This window comes from Giraffa tippelskirchi, chromosome 6 (assembly GCF_054371585.1).
Source record: "Giraffa tippelskirchi isolate mGirTip1 chromosome 6, T2T-mGirTip1v1.2.pri, whole genome shotgun sequence".
Taxonomy (NCBI): Eukaryota; Metazoa; Chordata; class Mammalia; order Artiodactyla; family Giraffidae; genus Giraffa; species Giraffa tippelskirchi.
This window is the reverse complement of record NC_137280.1, coordinates 142457160-142479429: the sequence shown is the minus strand read 5'-3', so window position 1 is coordinate 142479429 and position 22270 is coordinate 142457160. Positions and strand designations below refer to the sequence as shown.

General features: G+C 41.0%; 1 protein-coding gene across 20 annotated transcripts in view; it reads left to right on the top strand.

Annotated features, from left to right (window-relative positions):
* EBF1 (EBF transcription factor 1) overlaps positions 1–22270 on the top strand; it is a 427626-nt gene that overhangs the window by 278008 nt on the left and 127348 nt on the right. For 10 of the 20 annotated variants that reach the window (XM_081500503.1, XM_081500499.1, XM_081500498.1 and 7 more), the window contains 2 exons: positions 1514–1595; positions 17129–17246. In XM_081500503.1, coding sequence (XP_081356629.1) covers positions 1514–1595; positions 17129–17246 — 200 coding nt within the window. Of the gene's footprint in view, positions 1–1513; positions 1596–17128; positions 17271–22270 lie in introns of all 20 variants that reach the window. The other 10 variants (XM_081500502.1, XM_081500500.1, XM_081500497.1 and 7 more) reach the window with 1 other exon arrangement.

Sequence of the window (22270 nt, the reverse complement as noted above, 5' to 3'; positions counted from 1 at the left end):
TAATTGTAGGTAACTAACAAGAATGCCCTAATTGGACACTTTTGATCATGCTCCATTTGATCATGATGAACTTCAACAACTCCCACCTAAGAAATATAGAAATAACTCTCCTGATTCACAGAAAGGTAGAAATAACTCATTTAATTTATCACCCAGTGCAGGACACTTTTAAAAGTTAAAGTGGGTACTATTTATTTTGTTGTTGTTGCTCAGTAGCTCAGACTCTTTTGCGACCCCATGAACTGCAGCACTCCAGGCTTCCCTGTCCTTCACTGTCTCTCTCAGTTTGCTCAAACTCATGTGCAGTGAGTCATTGATGCCATCCAGCCATCTCATCCTCTGTCATCCCCTTCTCTTTCTGCCTTCAATCTCCCCCAGCATCAGGGTCTTTTCTAGTGAGTTGGCTCTTCACATCAGGTGACCAAAGTATTTGAGTTTCAGCATCAGTCCTTCCAATGAATATTCAAGGTTGATTTCCTTTAAGATTGGCTGGTTTGAACTATTCACACTTACAATAATACAGCAGGTGTAAACTAGTATAGTTCCTGGCAAATTGAGACCTTTGGTCACCCTAGCCAGTAAAACCCATGGATCTCATTATGGAATCAATTCAGAGATCAAGGTGGCTGTGAAGCAGGACATTCCTTCTTCCATCACAAATAGCTTTTGTCTATAGCTGGCATGTAAGGAAAACATATGGGATATATTCAAGAAATCAATGGACTTTAGTCAGTATGTGAATCTTCTCATAAGCAATCCTAATCAGAATATTTTACTTGGGCTTCCCTGGTGGCTCAAAGGGTAAAGTGTCTGCCTGCAATGCGGGAGACCCAGGTTTGATCCCTGCGTCGGGAAGATCCCCTGCAGAAGGAAATGGCAACCCACTCCAGTATTCTTGCCTGGAAAATCCCCATGGACAGAGGAGCCTGGCGGGCTACAGTCCATGGGCTCGCAAAGAGTTGGACATGACCAAGCAACTTCACTTTCACTTTCATGTCAAGAAATCAATGGACCTTAGTCAGTGTGTGAATCTTCTCATAAGCACTCCTAATCAGAATGTTTTACTTGGAGATGCTAGGATAAAAAGTGTTTATCATGTCCTTATATTCATCCAGCATGTATTTTGCTGGTTCATCATCTGTGAATTTACAGGGCTTAAATTACATGTTGTTGTTGGGGACCATGAGTAAGTCTCAGGTAATTATCTCCAATTGGAACCTGCCTTAAATTATAGGAAGACTTACCCTCTCTATGAGTGAAAATACTTCCTTGGGGGCTTAATTCTTCTGTGAGATCTGTTGGCACCATGGAGAGCATTCTCTTCATACAGAACGTCTAACTTGGGTGTGAAATGAAGACTAAAACTTTAAAGAAAATACTGGCTCTAACATCATTCTGAACGTTTCAGAAAATGCCCAGGGAATAGAATGCACAACCCAGAAGGGACTTACTACTTTTTTTTCCCCTCTGTGGAGGACTGAAATGCTAAACATGGTAATTTGTTTCTTCACAGGTTCTTCTTGAAATTTTTCCTCAAATGTAACCAAAATTGCCTAAAGAATGCAGGAAACCCACGTGACATGCGGAGATTCCAGGTGGGTCTGTCTTCTCCTTCTTATACCTGAATAATGACATGATGACATGAGTATCAGGAGAGGGTAAAAGAAGTCTTAGGTGGAGAAGATGCTGAGTATCATTGTATCATTGTTTTCCCAGAGGTGACAAGCAGGTGAGTTTGGGTCCCTAGGTGTCTTTTCTCTAGAAGTTATTGTTTTAATTAGAGAAGGATTAGGGCTGAGCCACCTGCGTTCAGTGGTTGAGGCAGTGGTACCCTTTGAGCCTCGTCTGGCTTCCTGAATGGACTCATAGGCTTAAACCAGGGGTCCCCAACCTCCAGGATCTAATGCCGGATGATCTGAGGTGGAGCTGATATAATAATAATAGAAATAAAGTGCACAATAAATGTAATGTGTTTGAATCATCCTGAAACCACCCTCCGCTCACCCTGTCCATGAAAAATTTGTCTTCCATGAAACTGGTGCCTGGTGCCAAAAATATTGGGGACCACTAGCTCAAACCACTGCAGGTTAAGTGAAGCACATACAAATGATGAAGTCTTTGCCTAAAGTTCTACAGGTAGAAAACTGGTCAATAGGAGCTTTGTGCTGTTTTGAAATTACGTCACTTTCCTCCTTCCTTTCTCATGTTTTCCTTTTCCAATCTTGGAGATTATCGGTAATTATCTTATTAAAAGTGGATCTATGAAGAAGTAGGGTGTAGGGCAGTATGGATGACATTCAGTCTGTTTGAGAAATGTCCTTGTACAGCCCATGTAAATGTTTTCAAGCATCAGTCATATCCGCCTCCATTTAAAGCTTCAGTGGTATGTTAACCTCATATAATTATACATTTACTAAAGGTAAGATATGTGAAAATACATTTGTTAACTTCCAAAACACAGAATTGTGGTTGGGCTTTAGGAAAGGTTGCTAAACTCTAGGTACATGCTTCTCAAACTCTAAAGTGCCGAGAATCCTCTGGGGATCTTGTTAAACTGCTAATTGAGGTCTGCGGTGGGCCTGAAATTCTGCCTTTCTAACAAGCTCCCAAGTGATGGGCAATGCCATAGACCACACTTGGAGTAGCAAGGTTCTAGACCCTTATGTTGCTCTCCATCTAATTTTATGACTAACTCATTTGGTCAGTGTTAGTTTCTTCACCAGAGTAATAATGCATCCATCTATGGATGCCCATATGGTCTGTCAGTGAAAATATATTGGAGTTTAAGGTATGTTCTTAGGTGGAGTTAGTCTGCTTTAAGTGTAGATTGAAATATAGGATCTCTGAGAGCATCTGGACAAATTTTCGCTGCACATTCTCTGATGGGAGAAAGGGAAGGGATGATTCTGGGCATTAATTTTTGGATGTCAGGATCACTTAGTCTCCAAGATGATTATTTTTTTAATAGATGAGACTTAATAGTCTCATGAAAGAACAAATTCAGTAGAAAGAAAACCCCCTCTTCTGAGATTCTGAAGCAGTTCTGGAAATCATTTGGCCTTGCTGCCTTTTGTCCTGACAGATGAATGGGGAGAACCCGTAGATGCCTAGTTTCCTGGAAAATGTCTCTCCTGGGGAGCTTCTGACCAAGTGGGCAGACTTGGGTGCTCTCATTCCTACCCAGGACATTTTTGTGTTGAGTTGGAGTATCTTTGCAGGTTCAACATGTGATGCTGTTAAATATGTGTTGCTAAGTGTCTTAAAATATGAGAATGAGTTTCATATAAACTGTGTGGTCACTTACCTTGGCCTTGAAATGGGCCATGTATCTCCTTTGACCAAGCTTGGGTTAGGAACAAGACATGTCCAGACATGAACCAGTTCATGACATAATAAATGTGTCTAGACATGTGTGATGCCTTATGAATACTAGGATCGACTTGGCTGTGCCTCACAGGGCGGCAGAGTTAGAGATGGTCTTCAGTGATGTTGGGAATCTAAAAGAGAGTGTGTGTAAGAATTCAGGGGCATTATTTTCCCTCGCAGGACCTGCTAGTGAAATATCTGAAAGCTTTGAATTATAGGAATGTAGCTTTTGGATGAGATGAGAACCAACTCAGTCTGTTATTTTTGAGAGTGTCTATAAAGCTTTATTTTTGCAGACAAAGTAGTTATTCTTTGTTGAGTAGAAGGGTTACTGAGACAAGGAGGCATGAGTTAGATTTCCACAAAACCTAAATTTTCTCTACTGTAAAATGGAGTAAAAATGATGATTCTTCTTATTTCACAAAGGACAGTACTTTGAAGGCATAACCAATTTGCAAACGATAAAATATAAACGTACGATTTTGAAGAAAATATTTGCTAAAACTAAAGCTGGGCCAATAGTTGAGTACAGGGTTTCTCAGCCTGGGCAGAAATGACACTTTAGACTGAATAAGCCTTTGTTGGGAGGGAGGTGGATTTGTTCTGTGTGTCAAAGGATATTTAGCCAGAATCACTGGCCTTTACCCACCAGATACCAGTAGAGAAACCATCCTCCACCCCTTGCAGTCATAAGAGACACCAAAATGTCCCCAGACATTGATAAATGTCCCCTATGGGGAAGGGAATGCAGGATTGCCCCTGGTTGGGAATCACTGGTTTAGTCCTATACCTGATGACCTCTGACAGACTCTCCTGCTGACAGTGCTACTGTCCCAAAGAGTGCACCCTTTGATTACACTTGAAAGTTGCCCAACACAAGGTCCAGCCTTAACAATGCTCTTTCTCAGTATTCTTCAACTGATCCTAAAGTAGGTGGACCTTTCCCAGTAGGGGCTGCTACCTTGACCAGTACAGAGTCAGTCTTTGTGTCAAAGAAGAGCTCTGTCTCTATCCGCAATGACAAAGTCCTTATTGGAGCTCAAATTTAACCTGCTTTATTCCATCACCTACTTCTTACTTACTGGGAGAGGAGAGAGGGAGCCCGTGGCAGAATGAGCACTGACATTTTGTTTTGAATTTGTGTACATTTGCATATTTCATGAATCATCACTTTTACACAGTTAGCACATGGTCTTATGCATTGTTGGAAATATCTAGCAACTGCAACTCAATGAGCCCTACACACCATCATTGTCAACCTCATTTTTTGTGTGGGCCTCTGCCTCAAGGTTGCTTTTCTTCCTGTGTTACTTGTCTTGGTTCATTTCTAACTCTAGTAAGTGCCAGAGAGGTGACTGTTTATATTTGGGTCTGCATTCATATGTATAAATACATGAGTCCATGTATGTATCATGATATACATGTGTGGATATTGTCTGTAATGATGATGATGATGATGATGAAGCTAACAGTTGTGGTGTACTTACTATGTGAGCAGTTTTGTGCTAAGTATTTTATATGAGTTACCATATTTATGTTCACAACACATCCAAATAGGAATTAGGGTCGTGCAAATAGGAACTACTTCCACTTAACAAATGAAGTACCTGAAGTTTAGGGAAGTTAAGCAATTTGCCCAAAGTCACACATCTTCTAAGTCCTGAGGCAGAGATTCAACCTAGTCGATCTGACCCCGATGTTCTCTAATGTGGTGCAACAGTAAAGAACTTGTCCACAGCCTTTAGGCAGACATGTAGTGAGGCAGTAAGGAGGTCTCTCTACATCTGAGAACCCAGTGGGTACCTGTGAATAGTATTAGAATCCCAGGGAAGTCAAGGAACAGTGTTCAAAAGGATGTTTGCCCTGAATAGAACCTACGGATGCCAGCTGCCTGAAGAGCACTGGGATTCCAATATATCTCGTGAAGCAGAATGTGGGGTTGTGCGGGAGGGGAAGAACTTGAGCTGTTTCTGATTATAGCCACAGTGCTGGTCAGTGTTTACTCATGTGAACTTTAGAGAAAGAGGCTATTGCTCCGAAGACTGCCGGAGCTTCACCTAATTGGTAGAGGTTTTGGCCAGTTCTCTAGGGCAAGAAAGACCCTTCAACAAATGAAGCCTGAAGCCAGGTGCCCCTGACAGCTCAGAGCACTCCTCTGGAAATCTTATTGACGTTCCCAGCTCTTAGGACTAAACCAAAAGGGGGAGGATGAGTCTTCTGTGCAGCTGTGCTGGCTGGCAGAGATGAGTCCTAGAAGCATTGGTGGAAGGTTTCCCATGAGCAAACATATGATTTTCCTAATTTTTCTCATAGTACGCTAATTGGAAAGCTGGTTTCAGATATTTTGATGTCACTGTTGCCTCTGAGGGGAGTGGGAGAGTGTCATGTTGGTATGAGAAGACTCCCTTCTCCTCTTTACATCTCAGTGTGGCTTTTCCCAGTGACACTGAAAACCCACGGCCCAGAGACGGCGGAGTGAGGGCACGACCTCCTGCCGTCCAGTGGGCTCCCCCCCCCGCCCCGTTAGGGAGGCTACTTTCTCTCTTGTCCTGCTCCCCGGGCCAGAGTGCGTCTCCTCCGAACAGCAGTCAGGGGCCTATGTAGGTAACTGAGGAGGACATAAGAAAGGTTGTTGATCTCTTGACATGTAAAGACATCCTGTCAGGCAAACTCAGCCTCACAGCAGCTGAGCTTCTGGTGTGTAAACAGAGACTGCTTAATTACACAGGTCATGTCAATTAGCGTGACCTTAGCGTTTTTGAGAAATTCATCACTTTCTGCAGAGCTCGGCTGTATTCATAGTTTCAGGCAGTATGGACTAACCCTTGTAGAGAATTTGGTACAATCTTTTTATTTTTAAGTTTATAATTGATGTTTTCTTTTGAAATCCCCAGGCTGTGGTTAGGGTAACAAACTTGCTTAAATACAACAGTGGATACAGGCTTCATTCAGTTCTGTGGGTGTGGGGACGACGGGAGAAAGAGAGCAGGAGGGAAGGCGGTGTATGGAGACAGCTCTCTCTCCTGACGGGGAGAATTTCCCTGTGACTAAATGAGCCTGTTTCTTCATCTTGACACTAAAAAGATGCTAATGTCAAAGGACTGTGTTAAAACCATGTCACGGGTCTGGTTTTTAACTGACGGGAGCTAGACAATTCAAGCTTAAGATTTAAATCCTTATCAATAGCTTCCCTTGTTGGGGCTGGCAGAGCAGGGAGGTGAGCGGAGGAACAAGAACTGCGTACAAGCTGTCATCACAGTAGATACCGTAATACCTGGAAAACTGGGAAGGAAGTTTTGAAATTCATCTCATTGCTTTAACAAAGTTTTCCACAGGTTATAAATCTGTATCTGTGTATAAATGTTAGATCTGTAACTACATGCGAACATAAATGTAAGATATGCTTGTTTATGCATGCATGCCTGCACTCGGTAGCATTTATTGACCTGATAGGTGGTGAGTATATTGTGATGAACAGGAAAGATGGAGTGTTTGCTCTAATGAAACTTAAATTCTAGTTGGGCTCTATTAGTTAGGATAATACTAGCTGCTGTAACAAATAGACCAAAGAAGATTTAATGGCTCACGTTCAACAGAAGGTTGTTTATTGCTAGCATAATGGTACAAGGCAAGTGTTCCTGGTGGGTGAGTAGCTCTTGTATGTGAAGTAGTCTCCACCGCCCCCTAGAACCTTGTTGTCTCCATCCATCCATCCAGGGTAAAGAGTGCATGGAGGGGCTTGTGGGCTTAAAAACCTCGTCTTAGAAATGATTCTTGTCAAATCTGCCCACATTCTACTGGCTAGAAGTCTGTCACACAGCCATGTATGACCACAGAGAGGCCTGAAAATGTCTAGTTGTACTGTCCAAGAAGAGAAGATGGTGATATGGGGAACAGTGACCTTCAGCTGCTACACTGTGTACAAATAAATAATTTCACATCATTAAAAACTTCAATTATTGCTTTAAGGAAATGAAGCAGGGTATTATGAGAGAGAACACCAATGTGGGATGGCGGATGGGAACATAGTTTAAAAGCAGGTGACCAAGGAAAACTTTCAAGGAGGGGACTCTTAAGCTCAGAGCTAATGGATAAGAATAAATCATTCTGAGAAGAGCCAGAAGAATTTTCTGAACAGAGAGAACAGCAAGCCCAAAATTCATGTTTGTCTCATGTTTATCTGAGATGAACAATTTTCTTTTGCTTACTCATCATTTGGAATGGGGGTTGGGTAAGAAATATGAGGAGAAACTACCAGGTTTTTCTTCCCAAATTCTCACCAAAAATGTGTGGTCTTTCAAAAATGATGACGTGGTTAATGACATTAAAAGGCAACTCTCTGCCCTCCCCCATTTTGGTGAATTCTATAAATTTTGGAGAATCCTTCTTATTTATTCAGAAGCCCACAGGGTAGGATTAGAGGATTCTTAAAATATATGCCCATTCTCTGCAGTTTTGGTCTGCTTTTAAAGGCACTTAAATAAAGAAGGAAACATTCTCAACCCTTTTATTTCTCTCCCGCCGTTCCCCACCCCCGTCTTATATTGTTTTGACAAACAGCACATCTTGCAATTAAATTCTTTACCAACAGAATGCTAGGGGCCTGAGCCGCAATCACTCTCTTCCTACAGAATAATTTCAGGATGCACCATGCTGATTAATTATACTGAAAGCAGCTCTAATGATAGTTTCAGAATACAGGATTAATTCACATAACATGGTAAATACAAATGGTGGATTTTCAACCTGATATATTAAACCATTACGGCTTATTGGGCAAATATGTATCTTGGCATGAGCCTTATGCTGGGCCTTGGCAGAAAATATGCATCACTGAAAAGGAATCCTTATGAGCAGGATTTGATGAGTGGTAGCTCTGCACTTAGAGGAAATAAATTCCTACATTAAGTACAGTTGCTATTGAAAAAAAATGTAAAATATATTAAAGGATAGACGTAGAAGTGTTTGGTTTGATCAGTGTTGCCCAGTGGATATTGGATCTGAGGATGCATGGTACTTACTGAGACTTGCCAACCCAGAGATATTCTTATAATCTTCCACTTCTTAGGTTGTAACTTATAGAGTTCTTACTATGTGTGAGACCTTGTACTAAGTGTTTTACATGTATAATTTTATTTGTTTTTCTACCCTTTTTCCCTTGTTTACTTTGCTCCAAATGAGCACATTGACCTTCCTTCTCTTCCGTTATTTTTCTTCACCAAATGCACTAAACTCATTCCTTCTTCAGGATTTTTGCCTTTGCTCCCCTGTGCCCCTGGGAATGCTTCCGCCACATCCTTGAATGGCTGGTCACTTCTTATTAGTCAGATTTCAGCTAAAGCGTCACCCCCTTAGAGAGGCCTTCCTAACCCTCCACTCAAAAGTAGCTCCAGCCTGGGCTTCACCCCCTTCCTCATTTTATTTTCTCCTTGGAACTTTTCACCTTCTGAAATTCACTTTCATTGTTCATCTATTTATTGTCTAAAAACTTTTTTATTCTGGACAGAGACTAAGCTCTTGATGGGCACATACTTTGTCATTGCTGCTTCTCCAGTACATAAAATAATGCCTGACACCTATTCCTGTGACTAAATGACTTATCTAAGGTTACAGACTAGTGAGGGATGGAGTCAGGGTTCACGCTCAGCACTGTCTGACCCCGGAATCTGAACTGACAGCTGTATGCTCTTTTCTTGCTTCCAGTTTCCATGTCCGTGTACCACGGTCCCATAGGCAGAAAGCACGCATGGCAGTTATGTATACTTGGGCTCACTGCTACTTGAAATGGCCAATGGGAACACGTAAATGGAGCACCAGTTAAATGCCAACAACAATATTAAAAGGCATCAAAAGTATCCTGATCCACAGAGAGAGAAACTAGGTTCAGATCAATGATGAGTTTTTATGTCTACAATGTGTCACACTTCAGGAGACAGAAGCTGAGTCTAGTTTCTAATGGTTCAAATTAGTTTAGCACAGGAATCCAAGGATTTAGAAGTGTCCATTCTTGTCTTACTGTTAAAAGAAAAGGTATTTTTGTCTTGAGGCTCAAAGAGTGGATTTGATTCAGCTACTCAGTCCCTCACTCCTGAAGTTCCACACTGTTACATCCTGTAGATTCATGCGTCCTCCATAATTTTTAATGAGTTATTTGGGATGTTTCAAACAGATAGAAACTTGCAATCAAGCTGGTTTCAGAAAATATCTCTTTCCTTATCAGCCAAGGAGATTTTAAAGGACAAAGTTAATGAAGACCCAACTGCTGCAGACCATTTTTATGTAGATAATACCTAAAGTGTAGTCAGTCAGATAGACAGCAATGTGTACTGGAAGAGACAGTTAGGGGAAAGAGGACCTAAGCCAGGAGCGTGGATTGAGAGGCCAGAAGCTGTTGAGAGGCCAGAAGTGGACCTAGAGTCCGAAGTTTCCCTTCAACTTTGCCTCTGCTCTTAATTCATCCTGTGGCCTTGAAGTTTTTAAGCCTCTTGGGTCTCAGTTTTCCAAGCTGTAAAAGGAGGAATTGGATAAATTCACAGTATCGTAACTACTGAGGTCTCCTTTTGTCATTTTCTCTTATGAACCTCTTGTGGTGACATATCTTCGAACTTAATTGCATTTATTGAATGAGAATCACACTCTCTATTTTAAAATTAGTCAAAGCCATGGAAACTGCCAATTTTGAGCTTCTCATGTGCGTGAGATAACTGTGTTTCCACATGGAACTGATATGATCCCATATCAACAAAGGAAAGTCACTGTATGTTATAGTTTGCATCCTTGCTATGGATGAATTAGCGTGCCTTTTCTGCAGTGTTGTCCCCAGTGCTACATTAGAAAGCTCATAGTTGTGAGCCACTGGATTGGCTGGTCTCTTGGGACTCATTGGAGGAGCCTGTGAAGAGTAGTTCAGTTGAAAGTTTGGGTGTAGAATGTGAGCTGTGTGAAGCAGAGGGTAGAAGTTTGACCCAGTAGACTTTATTTTGTAGGGAAGTTTTAGGCTTACAGAAAGATGAAGGGAAAGCGCGGAGAGTTCACATATCCTTCCTTAATACCCCTTACCCAGTTTCCCTTATTAACATCTTACATGAGTGTGATACATGTGTTACAATTGATGCATCAGTATTGATATACTATTATTAATGTCAATAGTTTACACTAGGACTCACTGTGTTATACATTCTGTGGGTTTATACAGATTCATGATACGTGTCTACCGTTACAGTGCCGTATAGAATGGCTTCATCTCCATCCTCCCCAACCAGTTCTTCTGTGCTCTGCCTATTCGTCTCTTCTTCCCTCTTCCCAAACTCCTGGCAACCACTGGTCTTTCCACTATCTCCATAGTTATCCCTTTTCCAAAACGTCATATAGTTGGAATGATGGAGTATATAGTCTTTACAGGTTTGCTTTTTTCATTTAGCAATCTGCATTTAAGTTTCCTTCATGTCTTTTTGTGCCTTGATAGCACATTTTTTTTAATTGCTGCATCATCCTCCATTTTGTGGATTACCAGTTTGTTTATTCATCCATCTATTGGACGTTCTGGTTGCTGATGCCTTTTATTTAGTCGAATTTTTTATTACTATGATGGTTAATTCACATGCAGTTGTACAAAATTATTCAGAGGGATCCTGTGTAGCCTTTACTCAGTCTCCCCTAATAGTGTTATTTTTCAAAATTATTGACCAGTATTAGATTGTTCTATTGTTCTATTGCTCAGATGGTAAAGAATCTGTTTGCAACACAGGAGACCCAGGTTCAATCTCTGGGTCAGGAAGACTCCCTGGAGAAGGGAATGGCAACCCACTGCAGTATTCTTGCCTGGATAATTTCACGGACAGAGGAGCCTGGTGGGCTACAGTCCATGGGGTTGCAAAGAGTCAGACATGACATACAGTATTCACATAGGATATAAACATTGATACAATCCACTCATCTTATTCACATGTCTCTAGTTTTACTTGTACTCATCCATGTGTATATTTTAGTGCTATACTATTTTGTCATGTGTAGGTCTGTGTATCTGTCACCCCACAGACAAGATATTAGACATTTTCATCACTGCAAGGATCCCCCCTGTTGGCCTTATGTAGCCTCCATGTCCATCTTCCCTCTGCCCCTAATCTCTGCCAACCACTTCTCTGTTCTTCATTTCTAAATTGTTGTTATATCAAGAAGTAGTAAATAGAATCATGCAGGGTGCTAGTTTGCTACAACTGCTGTAACAAAATACCACAGGCCCAGAATGTATTTTCCAAAATCCTGGAGGCTGGAAGTTCTGGATCAAGGTGTTGGCAGGCTTGGTTTTGTCGGCTTGCAGATGGCCATCTTCTCACTATGTCCTCACATGGTCTTTCTTCTTTGCCTGAAGACCCTTGTGTGTCCAAATTTCCTTTCCTTGTAAGGGTATCAATAAGATTAGGTTAAGACCAACCTTAACAGCCTCATTTTAAACTTAATTACCTCTTCAAAGGCTCCATCTGCAAATACAGTTTTGTTCTGAAGTTCCGGGGTTAGCACTCCAACATGTGAATTGAGGGGGACACAATTCAGCTCATAATATGCAGTATGTAGCCTTTTGGTACTGGCTTTTTTCACCTGACATAATTCTCTGGAGATTCATTCAGATGTATCAATAGTTTATTTCTTTTGATTGCTGAGTGCTATTCCATGGAATGCCTCTTAATGCCTTTTTATTTTATGTACTTCAGTCCAGTGCATTTCATACCTTTATTAAGGGGTCTGAATTAACGCAAACATAGAATAAGCTAAACCCAGAGGTAAGGAAGCTGTGAAATAGACCAACTTTAGCACTGATTTCCTTATACTGAGTTATCATATATAAGCCTTAAAAACCAAAATTTATAATTTTTAAATTGTTATTCAAAATTAAGTTGCTGAAGATATTATATTTTAGAGAGAGGTACTTCTTACCAAGATATTCTAAATTTAAACACTGAAAATATTTTTATGACTTAATCATCCCCTTAGAAATGTTTAAAGATATAGATTTCAACTCTTGGTGGCCTATGTCCTAACCCCTTCTTACACATGAGCTGATGCTTTTGTTAATGTGATCTGCCACTCATCACTGAATTTAGCTGCCTGTGTCTTTTTGAAAATCTGCTCATGAGACAGATTATGCTTCATCAATTTGAGAGAATATAGTTGGGACATGCAGGGTCTCCTGCTTGATCGGAAAGGAAGAGGGACAGCCTAAATAATGATAGCAAGGAATAATAACCAATAACAAAATTCCTGGAGAACCCCTCATTAAAATGATGTATTAGGAAAAATATACTGCACTGATAAAATGCAGACAAATTTACAGGCAATTTTCAGAGCAATAAGGTTTCATTTCATTTCAAGTTTAGAATGTAAAAGGCTAATAGGCAGATGGTTTATAAAAAGCAAAAGTACAGAAACCATTGAAATTTGCAATTCACAAGAGGCCTAAATTATATAATTAAATGTGAACATGAAGGTCTTTAAATTTGTAAGATTTCATTGTTAATAAACTAATAAAGAGTGAATGTAGAAGAAATAATTTCTGTATCCTTGTATTTAAAATAACAATTTATGCTGGGTCCTCTTTATGGCAAATAAGACGCTTCAGTTATCAGCACAACACAGGTTCTTGAACTTGTTGATGAAATCACCAACAAAGCAACAATTCTGCTAGCACTGCTAACTTTTGCTCTATGAGAACTGGAAACCATACTAACCACTTTAAATAATGTAAGCCTCACAGTAACCTTATGAGTTAGGTACTATTAACGTTTCCATTTGAGAGTCAGGGACACAGGGGCTTAGAGACGTTAAGTTACTTGGCCAAAGTCACATCAGCTAGGAAAGCTTGAGAGTCAAAAGTCATAAGTTTTGTTTTGAATTTTAGTTCTAAATAGATTGGGGCAATAGTAAAAATAATAATGTTTAGGTCTATTTAGATATAGGATATAACATAGCAAATTGTGAACCACTGTAATGAGCCAAGAAATTGAAAACTTCATTGCAAAATCTTCGAAGTCTGTGTATAGTTGGGGCCTTTTTATTCCCTCACACTGAATATTGTCACCTGGAGAACTGGACACAAACAGAAAATACCATGAAACACACTGAGTGTTCATCAGCATGTCTCTGGATTGCTGTACTAAAAAGCCATGCTCCTTCCCCAGATAGAGTTTTACTTCCCCCAAAATACAATGATAATACATATATATAACCCTCAATATGCCTAAGCTTAATACTTATTTCAGGAGAAATAAATTGGGCATCCTCACAAATAAATTGGAACAATTTATTTCAAAATCATTCTACAGCAGCCCTGTCCAATAGAACATTCTTCAGTGAAGACAGTGTTCTGTAACTGCCTTGACCAGTATAGTAGCCTCCAGCCACATGTGGCTGCTGACCACTTGAAATATGGTTATAGAAACTCAGGAACAATGGAATTTAAAATTTTATTTAATTAGTTTAAATTTAAATAGCCAAATGTGTGGTTACTGTATTAGTATAATTCTAGACTATATTAATTACAACAGATATCATAAAATCCTAAATATACCTGTTCCTCATTTTATCCTGGGTCAGCGGAGTGAGGAAGAAGGTAGAAAAGGGAAGGGATGGTCAAGTCCAAATGTAAAATCGTTTTCCATGTTTATCTGTCCCAAATTCAAGCTGAGTTTTGTTGACAAAATTTGGGAAGGTTGAAGATTTGGCAGCCTTGCCTGTCCCCTTGCCTGCATGAACGTGTCAGCACCTCATTAATCTTGTGTTTAAACTGTGAAGGCCCTTTTCCCTCCCAGTATAGGCTTATTTTTAAAGGATTTTTCAGTGCTCCTTTTGCATCTTACCATATATATATATATATATATATACATATATATATATATACATACATACATACATATATATATTTACAAGTTGCTCTGTGGATTAATTGCAGCATTTATTTAACTATATCCTAATCATTTCAGATTGGAATGAGAGAAATTATTTTGGGGTAAGGAAGTTAGAATGTGCAGTGTTATGAGTTTTTGAGGAACATATAAGGTATTTATTTTTTAGAAATTTAAAGGCATGAGAATTCTTAGTATCATCTTTCTCCAATTATAATTGGTCTTTCAATGAAATTATCCTATCACACATGTGGCCTTGGTAATCCCTTTCTTGCCAAGAAAAGAAAGACATACAGGGTGTAGTTTTCTTTCCTAACCGTTTTCAGTTTTTGTACAATGTAGGAATTAGTTGACAGTGTCTTTAAATGATATTGAATATTTTAAGCCTGTAGCAGTCTGACTTACAGGTGCATGTTGGATTGTCATTGTTTTTTTTTTTTTTTTTCTTAAGACAGACATCTAGAATAACCACTTTCTGTATTTCCTGACACTGGAAACAGATACCGTTTGTCATTCCTTTTATAGTTTCTTCAGCTAACGACTCCAGTGACCACTCAATTGTGGTCTTGTAGTAAATCAAAATTTCTTTGAAAGACCCAGCTCCGTTACATAATTGTAAATGTCCCACGAAGTCATCTCCTGAACTAAAAAGAAAAATGAATTTCTGTTGCTTTAAATACTACAGGCTCTGCCACCACTCGTAGGACTTTTCAAAAATAATAGAGAACTTTCTTCTCCTCTCCCTCTTAGTCCTTCTGCTTCTCTTCCTTCTAAATTAACCTGTAATTGATGAGGCACACACAGAGCCTCCAGCCGTCCCATCTGATTGGTCAGTCATGAAGAAAGAGAAAAACCACTTTGCAAACTGCTGCTTAGAACTGACTGTGTCCTTCCATGAATGACTAGCCCTGGCTGGAATTTTGGATTTCACAGTGACTAAGGAGAACACCCTGAGTCCCTGAATGGACTCTCTTAATTGTTTACTTTGCATTTTAGCAAAATAGAAGTGAAAAATAAAATCAGGTGAGGGTCTGAGTCTTGCTTGGGGTTGGATCTTGATGAGGACTCTGAGGGAGGGTGGAGGGGACCCCACAGGAGCCCTCCCCAGCAGTCATCCCTAGGAGACCCCAGAGTGGGACCCCATTTCCTGGGTCTGAGAAAGTGTAGACCCTCTTGGTATGGGGGAGAAGGGCCTCAAGTCTGCAGAAGGGAGCGCCCATAAGGAAAACAGAAAATTTGTGTTGCCATCTTGGAGGCAAGGGGGCAGGAAATCTGCTGTGTTTGACCAGGATGCTTTGAGGTCAAAGAGGTGGAGACAGTGGGACTTCTAAGTATGGCATCCATTGGTGGGGGCCTACAGGTTGGGAGTGGGGTTGCTTTTCCAGGCAGGGCTTGCAGTTCACAGGCCCAGCATTTTCCCCTCTGCCCAACTCAGGTGATGAAATCGGAGCATTCATTGCCCAAGACTCTAGAAGGCAGGGTCCCCTTTCCCCAACTTGGAGAAAAGGCTTCTCAGAAGCTGGGGCCTCAGTATGTGCCAATCCTTGTAAAATGTTTCACCTCTTCAGGGGCTAATGCCTCTCAAAACCAAGAACAATTAAAGCACCAAAACCAAGAACAATTAAAGCGCGAGTCTTCCCAGGCAACTGGGGAATTGAACAAAAATAAATCAGAAATCCTCAGCCTTGGCTCTGGAGGTTCGCCTCATTATGAGAGCAGATCTATTAGCCCTCTTGCCATTGTCTTTCATTTCTCAAGTGAGGTGATTCTAATTAAATTAATCTGCATGTCAATCTATCGGTGATCAATCAAAGAGCCTGAGGTCCCCCCTATGCTGCAGGGTGCTTGCGGCTGACAGGGGCTGATAATGGAGGAAGAAATAAACTGTCGAGCAAAGTTAATTAGTCAACATAATAGGTGGATTAAACGGGAGCCGGCTGATTGCTGTTTCCCATGTCAAAGCATGAGGCGGGTGCTGAAGCTGCAATTACAGACAATTATTATATTTGGTTGTAAGAGGTCGCATGAATAAACATATCTCTGTGGGTTTCAGTTTTAATCCTCTTCCCCATTTCATATAAGGAGAAGTGTAGGTCATTTCTTCTCATTGTTTTAGTCAAAGTTCTCTGAGAAAACACTTTTGCCTGGGTCCCTTCTGGCAAACTCCAATCAGTTTATTGGACCACCAGGGGTATTTGATTGTACCTTGGGCCAAGGCTTCTTTTTTTTGGCCTTGAAACACAGTTCTAAGACTCTTAATTAGCAAGGATTTTTGGTAGTGGTGGTGATGGTGGTGAGGGGGGCTTTGGTCTGATGTCTGCTTAACTAAATGAATCTGGGTAGAAAAAAGTACAAGAAACCCCAAAAAGACACCCAGGAGAGAAAACTGCATCCCAGCTCTCACTGAAACCTCTCTTTTTCATTTCTCTCGCCTCTTAACCCTGACACAGTGGTGGGGGGGAAATATTTTAAAGATTCAAAAGATTTTTATTTGCATGATCAACTGTGATATCTGCTTCAGTGTCTAAACTGAAGGGTAATTTAGGTGAAACACAACCACCCTTGTGTAAAAAAAAATATGCTAATAAAGATCCTCTTGTTAAAATTATGGTTAACAGTGTACCTTCTGCTGTATAACTATAAACTGTGCAATTTTACTTAAAACTGCATCAAAAGCGTTCCATGCCAAAGACCCACTCATCAATAGCTCCTCTTGTTAGACTTGTACAGCATAAGCACCAGTTATTATGTGAAATAGCTATGCAATTTTCTGCAGCTCCCAGCTGTTATTTATTTAACTTGAGTTTATTACCCTCCGTGCTTTTATATTAAAATGTTCATTCATTTCTCTCTTCTGTCTCCAGGTCGTGGTGTCTACGACAGTCAACGTGGATGGCCATGTCCTGGCAGTCTCTGATAATATGTTTGTCCATAATAACTCAAAGCATGGGCGGAGGGCTCGGAGGCTTGACCCCTCGGAAGGTACGCCCTCTTATCTGGAACATGGTAGGCGAATCATTTTCATTGGTTGTCATTGCTACTTTAACTGTGCATTTATATGGTTTCTTTCTTCCAACTGCACCATCTTTTCTACCCCTTTTCAAATTTCAAATGTCCTGTTGAACAGTACTGATGCTGAGTATTTCAATACAGGAAGATATCTCGGAGGCCCAGGCTTTCTTGTTGCACAGGTCCCTACCCTGGAAATGGCTGACCTTTCCTTCCTTATGGTGGAAAGACAGAGGGAGATTGGACCACTGCTTTATTTTAAACTCCCACTGATTTTAAAAATAATGAAAGGCCAAAGCAGGGCAACAAAAATCCTGATGTATTTTGAGTTTGTGGTTGACCTGGTTGTATAATGAACTTCACTTTCTTTACAATCCTACTGGTATGTGTCTGTGACCATACATTTAACTTCATTTGGAGATAAGGTTCCAAAGTCTTGGTTGGATATGTTTCTTTTTGCATATAAATTCCAAACTAAATGTTCCTTCCGTGCCCTGTGCAGGCCCCACCCCTCATCACCACATGATGCAGCCTGCTTTATGTAGGCAGATTTTGGTGGGGAGAAATCATATTTGTCTTCATTTTATGGCTAGTTAGTTGTACCTTTGAGAGGACTAGAGGAAACCAGACAAAAATTTGAACCAAAGAAAGTGAATGCCACTCAAAGGAACAACAGGCTGGACTGAGCATATGTCCAAATGTGCCTGTGCTACCTGTATATATATAGTGTATCCATCTGTTCATCATCCATCCATTCATCAACCCATCTGTCCATCCATCATCATCCATCCTCTGTCTATCCATTCCATTTGTCCTTTATTTATCCATCCATTTTTCATCCATCCATCATCGATCCACCCAAAAAACCGTGACTGCGTTTCAACTGGATACCAGTCACTGTGCTAGATTTTGTCCAATCTCCTCAAACTCTTCACTTATTTTCCCCATTTCACTTTCAGTTTGCTAGGTCATCAGAATTCTTTTGAAAACACTACCATACAAAGTACCACCTGATTGCCTGATTTTTTGATGGACCATGAACTGTCCACAATATAGTTCATAGGGTAGAAAACTCCTTTCTCTGCCGGCATCTCAATTTAATAAACACCCCACTGTCATCATTTTTGCCTGATTTTTTTGTGTGTGCCTAAGGAATACACAATCTGTACTTTTTATTAATTAGCCAGATGGAACACTCTTAGAAGGGATTCTATACCACATCCAGTTTTACAGTCTTTTTAAAGTAAACCATCATCTTTCAAAAGCTGCTTCTTTATGGTTTCATTAGTGCTGAGATGGATGGATATTACTTTTTGCAGGAGGCCATTTGAAACACCTGCTCATGATTACATTCCTAGCTCCATTTCTGTACTTAAAATTACTCGGATCCTCACTTTATAGTAATATTGCCATTTTTATACCCTTGGAGTCACTTCAGACATTGTATGATTAGACATATTGAGGTGAAAGGAAGAAGGAAAAAATAGGTAAATACTCGGTGGATACAATTTGGACAAAACTGGCTTAAAAGCCAAGGTCTTGTTTCTAACTCTGATCGTTAGTTACCGTCCTATCTGGGAACTGACTTGACTCTCAGTTTGGTATCTGACAGTCATGGGTTCATAGTCTAAAATGTGCTCCATGTGCAGACCACACCCAAGTTCCCATTCCTGCCCTTGGGAAGCTGGTGGGAGAGCACATGACACCTTGCAAATCATCCCTCCACCAAAAGCCCCAACACAAACCAGTGAAAAACAAACTCACTAGCCAGAACACCTCTAGGGCTTGGAGGTCAGGAACATTATTTGACATCATGGCATGGAAGAGAAAGAGCCTTGAAACCTAAACCAGTTCTGAGCTTCATTTCTAGCCTCTGTGTGACCTTGGACAAGTCAGCTTATATTTGAGGATCCTTAGTTTCCTTCTCAGCAAAGTGAACGTGATGATCTTTGGGGGGTTAAAAAAAAATGTGTGCCTTGGGTGGGGGCAGGTCCCATACAGAGGGGAAGTTGGCTGGGTGGGGACTGCGGAAGAAGGGCAAGTTCATGCTCTGCCGACCCAAGCCCCAGGCAGTTGTCATCAAGGGCAGGGAGAGCCCAGATGGGCTAGCATTTGTATTCTAAGTTTTAAAGACAACATTTTATTCCTCTGCTGCAGGTGACCAGTCCACAAATGACCATATTCTTCTTAGCATATCACTCAAGAAATAATGACATTTCACTGTTAACCATCACTGGGACCTGAGTGTGTCCTATCCCCTTCAGCTAGGGGGCCTCTCTCTCACCAAAACCTGACTTCATTTCTACCCAGAAGAATCAAAAGGCAGACACCTTGAGGTTTTCAGTAATGACAGTAACGTGGAAATCTGCTACTCTGCAGAATGAATCAACCAGCCACACATAACCACCCACTCATTTAGACACTTCAAGCTGACACATAAATATCTACTCAGCAGAGAGTGACTATGGGCTTCTTCATGATGCTGTGTGGGAGTGGACTTTGATGCTAATTCACGTCGACTTGAGGGTACAGTAATACTTTATCTTGCTATTAAACAACCCTATTTGAAACTGACTCACAGAGCCATACCGTCTCGTCAGCCCCTCCCTCTCCTACCCCCACCTCACAGAGCTGCCCCACAGTGAGACTGCGTGCGCTGTTTTCACCTCTTAGGTGACTTGCAGGAGCCTTGTTTTCCCTCATTCTGGGCTCCCTACCATCTCATTTACAGGTAGCCTAAATTATTTCGAACTATTCTGCACATCACTTTTTATATCCTGCTTGTCAGGTGGTTGGAAGAAGGTTCTTTTTCATGGCTCACCTTTCTGCATATAAGAGAAATAGAGACCACACTTTACATTCATGCCGTCTTCCCTGTGTGACCCACAGACTCACAAACCTCCATGCTCAAATAACTGTCCGTGTATTTCAAGTAAGAGAGCTGACAAAGGCAAATTTATTTCATAGACTCCTGTGTGGTCCAGAGAGGGTGAATCCTGGCATGCTGTAGCTCATGGTAATTGCACTCCCTCCTATTTTTTTTCTTCATTCATAAATACTGAGATTTTCTTTGGCTGGATATTTATGAGAGAGTTTAGGCCAGTGAGGTTTTCTTTTTAAGCAGTAGTGTTAGGGAAGATGTATAGCTGTGGAAAGAGGCAGCCTCAGAACCTAACTGCTCTCAGGATTCTGATTTTTGAAAAAACGTAGACTTGGAGTCAAAGGCCCTGAGCTGACCCCAGGGAGGGTAATGCACAGCCCTGGCTCCTGTGCCCTTCCTAGCTCCCCATCACTTGGGCAAATTCCTGGGGACTGTGTGCTAGGGATCTTCGAAGGACTTGCGGGGTATATTATCATTGTTCTTCTGAGATTTCAGGTTGTGTTTATTTGAATGTAAGGCCACACGTGGCATCAGTTTCTCTATTTTTTCCCCCTGTTGCAAAAAGCAGTGCCCTCACAAAGCTGTAGTGTGGGGACCCTGCCAGCTTGCATGCGCTAACACTTTATTATCTAATGATCTAATATGCAACAAGGCAAAGTGCCGGTGCTCATCATTCTGACATAGAATGCCGGGAGAAGTGACTAAATTACTTTATGTACCATTAGCGCTAGCAGCCATGGTGAACTCACCGGCAGCATTTATGCAAATGGCTATGAATACACTACTGGCTTTGTCAGGGAGCCGGCTGACAAGCACTTTAAATGCTCATTTTTTTTAAGGGGACATTTTTTTTTTTTGGTGTGCATGTGTTTTTCTCCCTCTACTCTCTCTTCTTTCTGTATTACTGGGTAACTTGCCTCCTCCAGGGTCCTTGGGGAAATCTGAGGGGGTTAAGAGCTCATCTGTCACCCTTCCTGGAAGTGCAGTTAAGGCCTTGGTGAGATGTTCTTCGGATTAAAAGTTTTTTAAAAAAATTGTTACAAATTTGTACAAACCTTGATATTTACTTTAAAAATCAGTAGGACTGTATTAATCAACAGCTTTTGGAAGATGAACATTTTACTGTTCTTGAGTTCTGACCTGGGGACTTAGTTTTTTGGCTCAAACACACATGTTTAAAGATACCTCTGGCTTTTTAAAATGGAAAGCGATTGAAATTTAGTTTTGTGGGCATCAGATACAAAAGAATTCAATCTCCCTTCACAGTAATTACAAAGATTGAAATGTGAAGTATAATGATGCCAGGATCCCAAAATAAAACAAAACAGAAGTGGGATTTGGTCAAACTAAAAATCCCTTGTGGAATAAAGATTGAATGGTGTTAGACTCGCTGAGCCATCTCCTTGCTGTAAGTACAGTGGTGGAGAAAGAGAATCCAATTTTCCCAACTACCAGTCAGTTCTGACTTTTCCATTGTAGTGGTCCCTTCCAGCTGCCCCTGACAATATGGTGTTATTCTTGCTCTTTAGCATTTGACCTTCTTTAATCCTTTTGCTCCAGACAGAAGTGGTTTTTTGCTTCTGTTGGTTGCCCCTGGTTATCCAGCCCCATTGACTTGCAGCTGCACTTAAATGTGTTGTTTTCTGGATGTGTGGAGAAAGATGGTTCAGGCTTGGGGAGATTACTCCAAATTGAGAGACAGTATGGAGTTTCCGAAGACACAAAGGGCCCTCTTCTCCCCTCTGTGTAATGAGGCCCTCAGAAGTGGCTAGTAAGTGTCTGTTGGACCTAGCGGGAGGAGGATGGGCTGTCTGACTGGAGAGCTGATTCTAGTCCTATCGCTGCCATTAACTAGCTGTGTGACCCTAGGAAAAGGTCCCTTTGCTTCTCTGACCTCAGCTGCGTATGTTTTCTCAGGGCTGGCTGGGGCCATCTCTACACCTTTCCACATGTACTATTTTCTTTTGTTTTGTAATTGAAGGAAAGTTGCTTTACAGTGTTGTGTTGGTTTCTGCTGTACAACAGCCCAAATCAGTCATAATTGTGTATATATATGCCCTCGCCCTCCTGAAACTCCCTCCCCGCCCCATCTCACCCTTCTTGGTCATCACAGAGC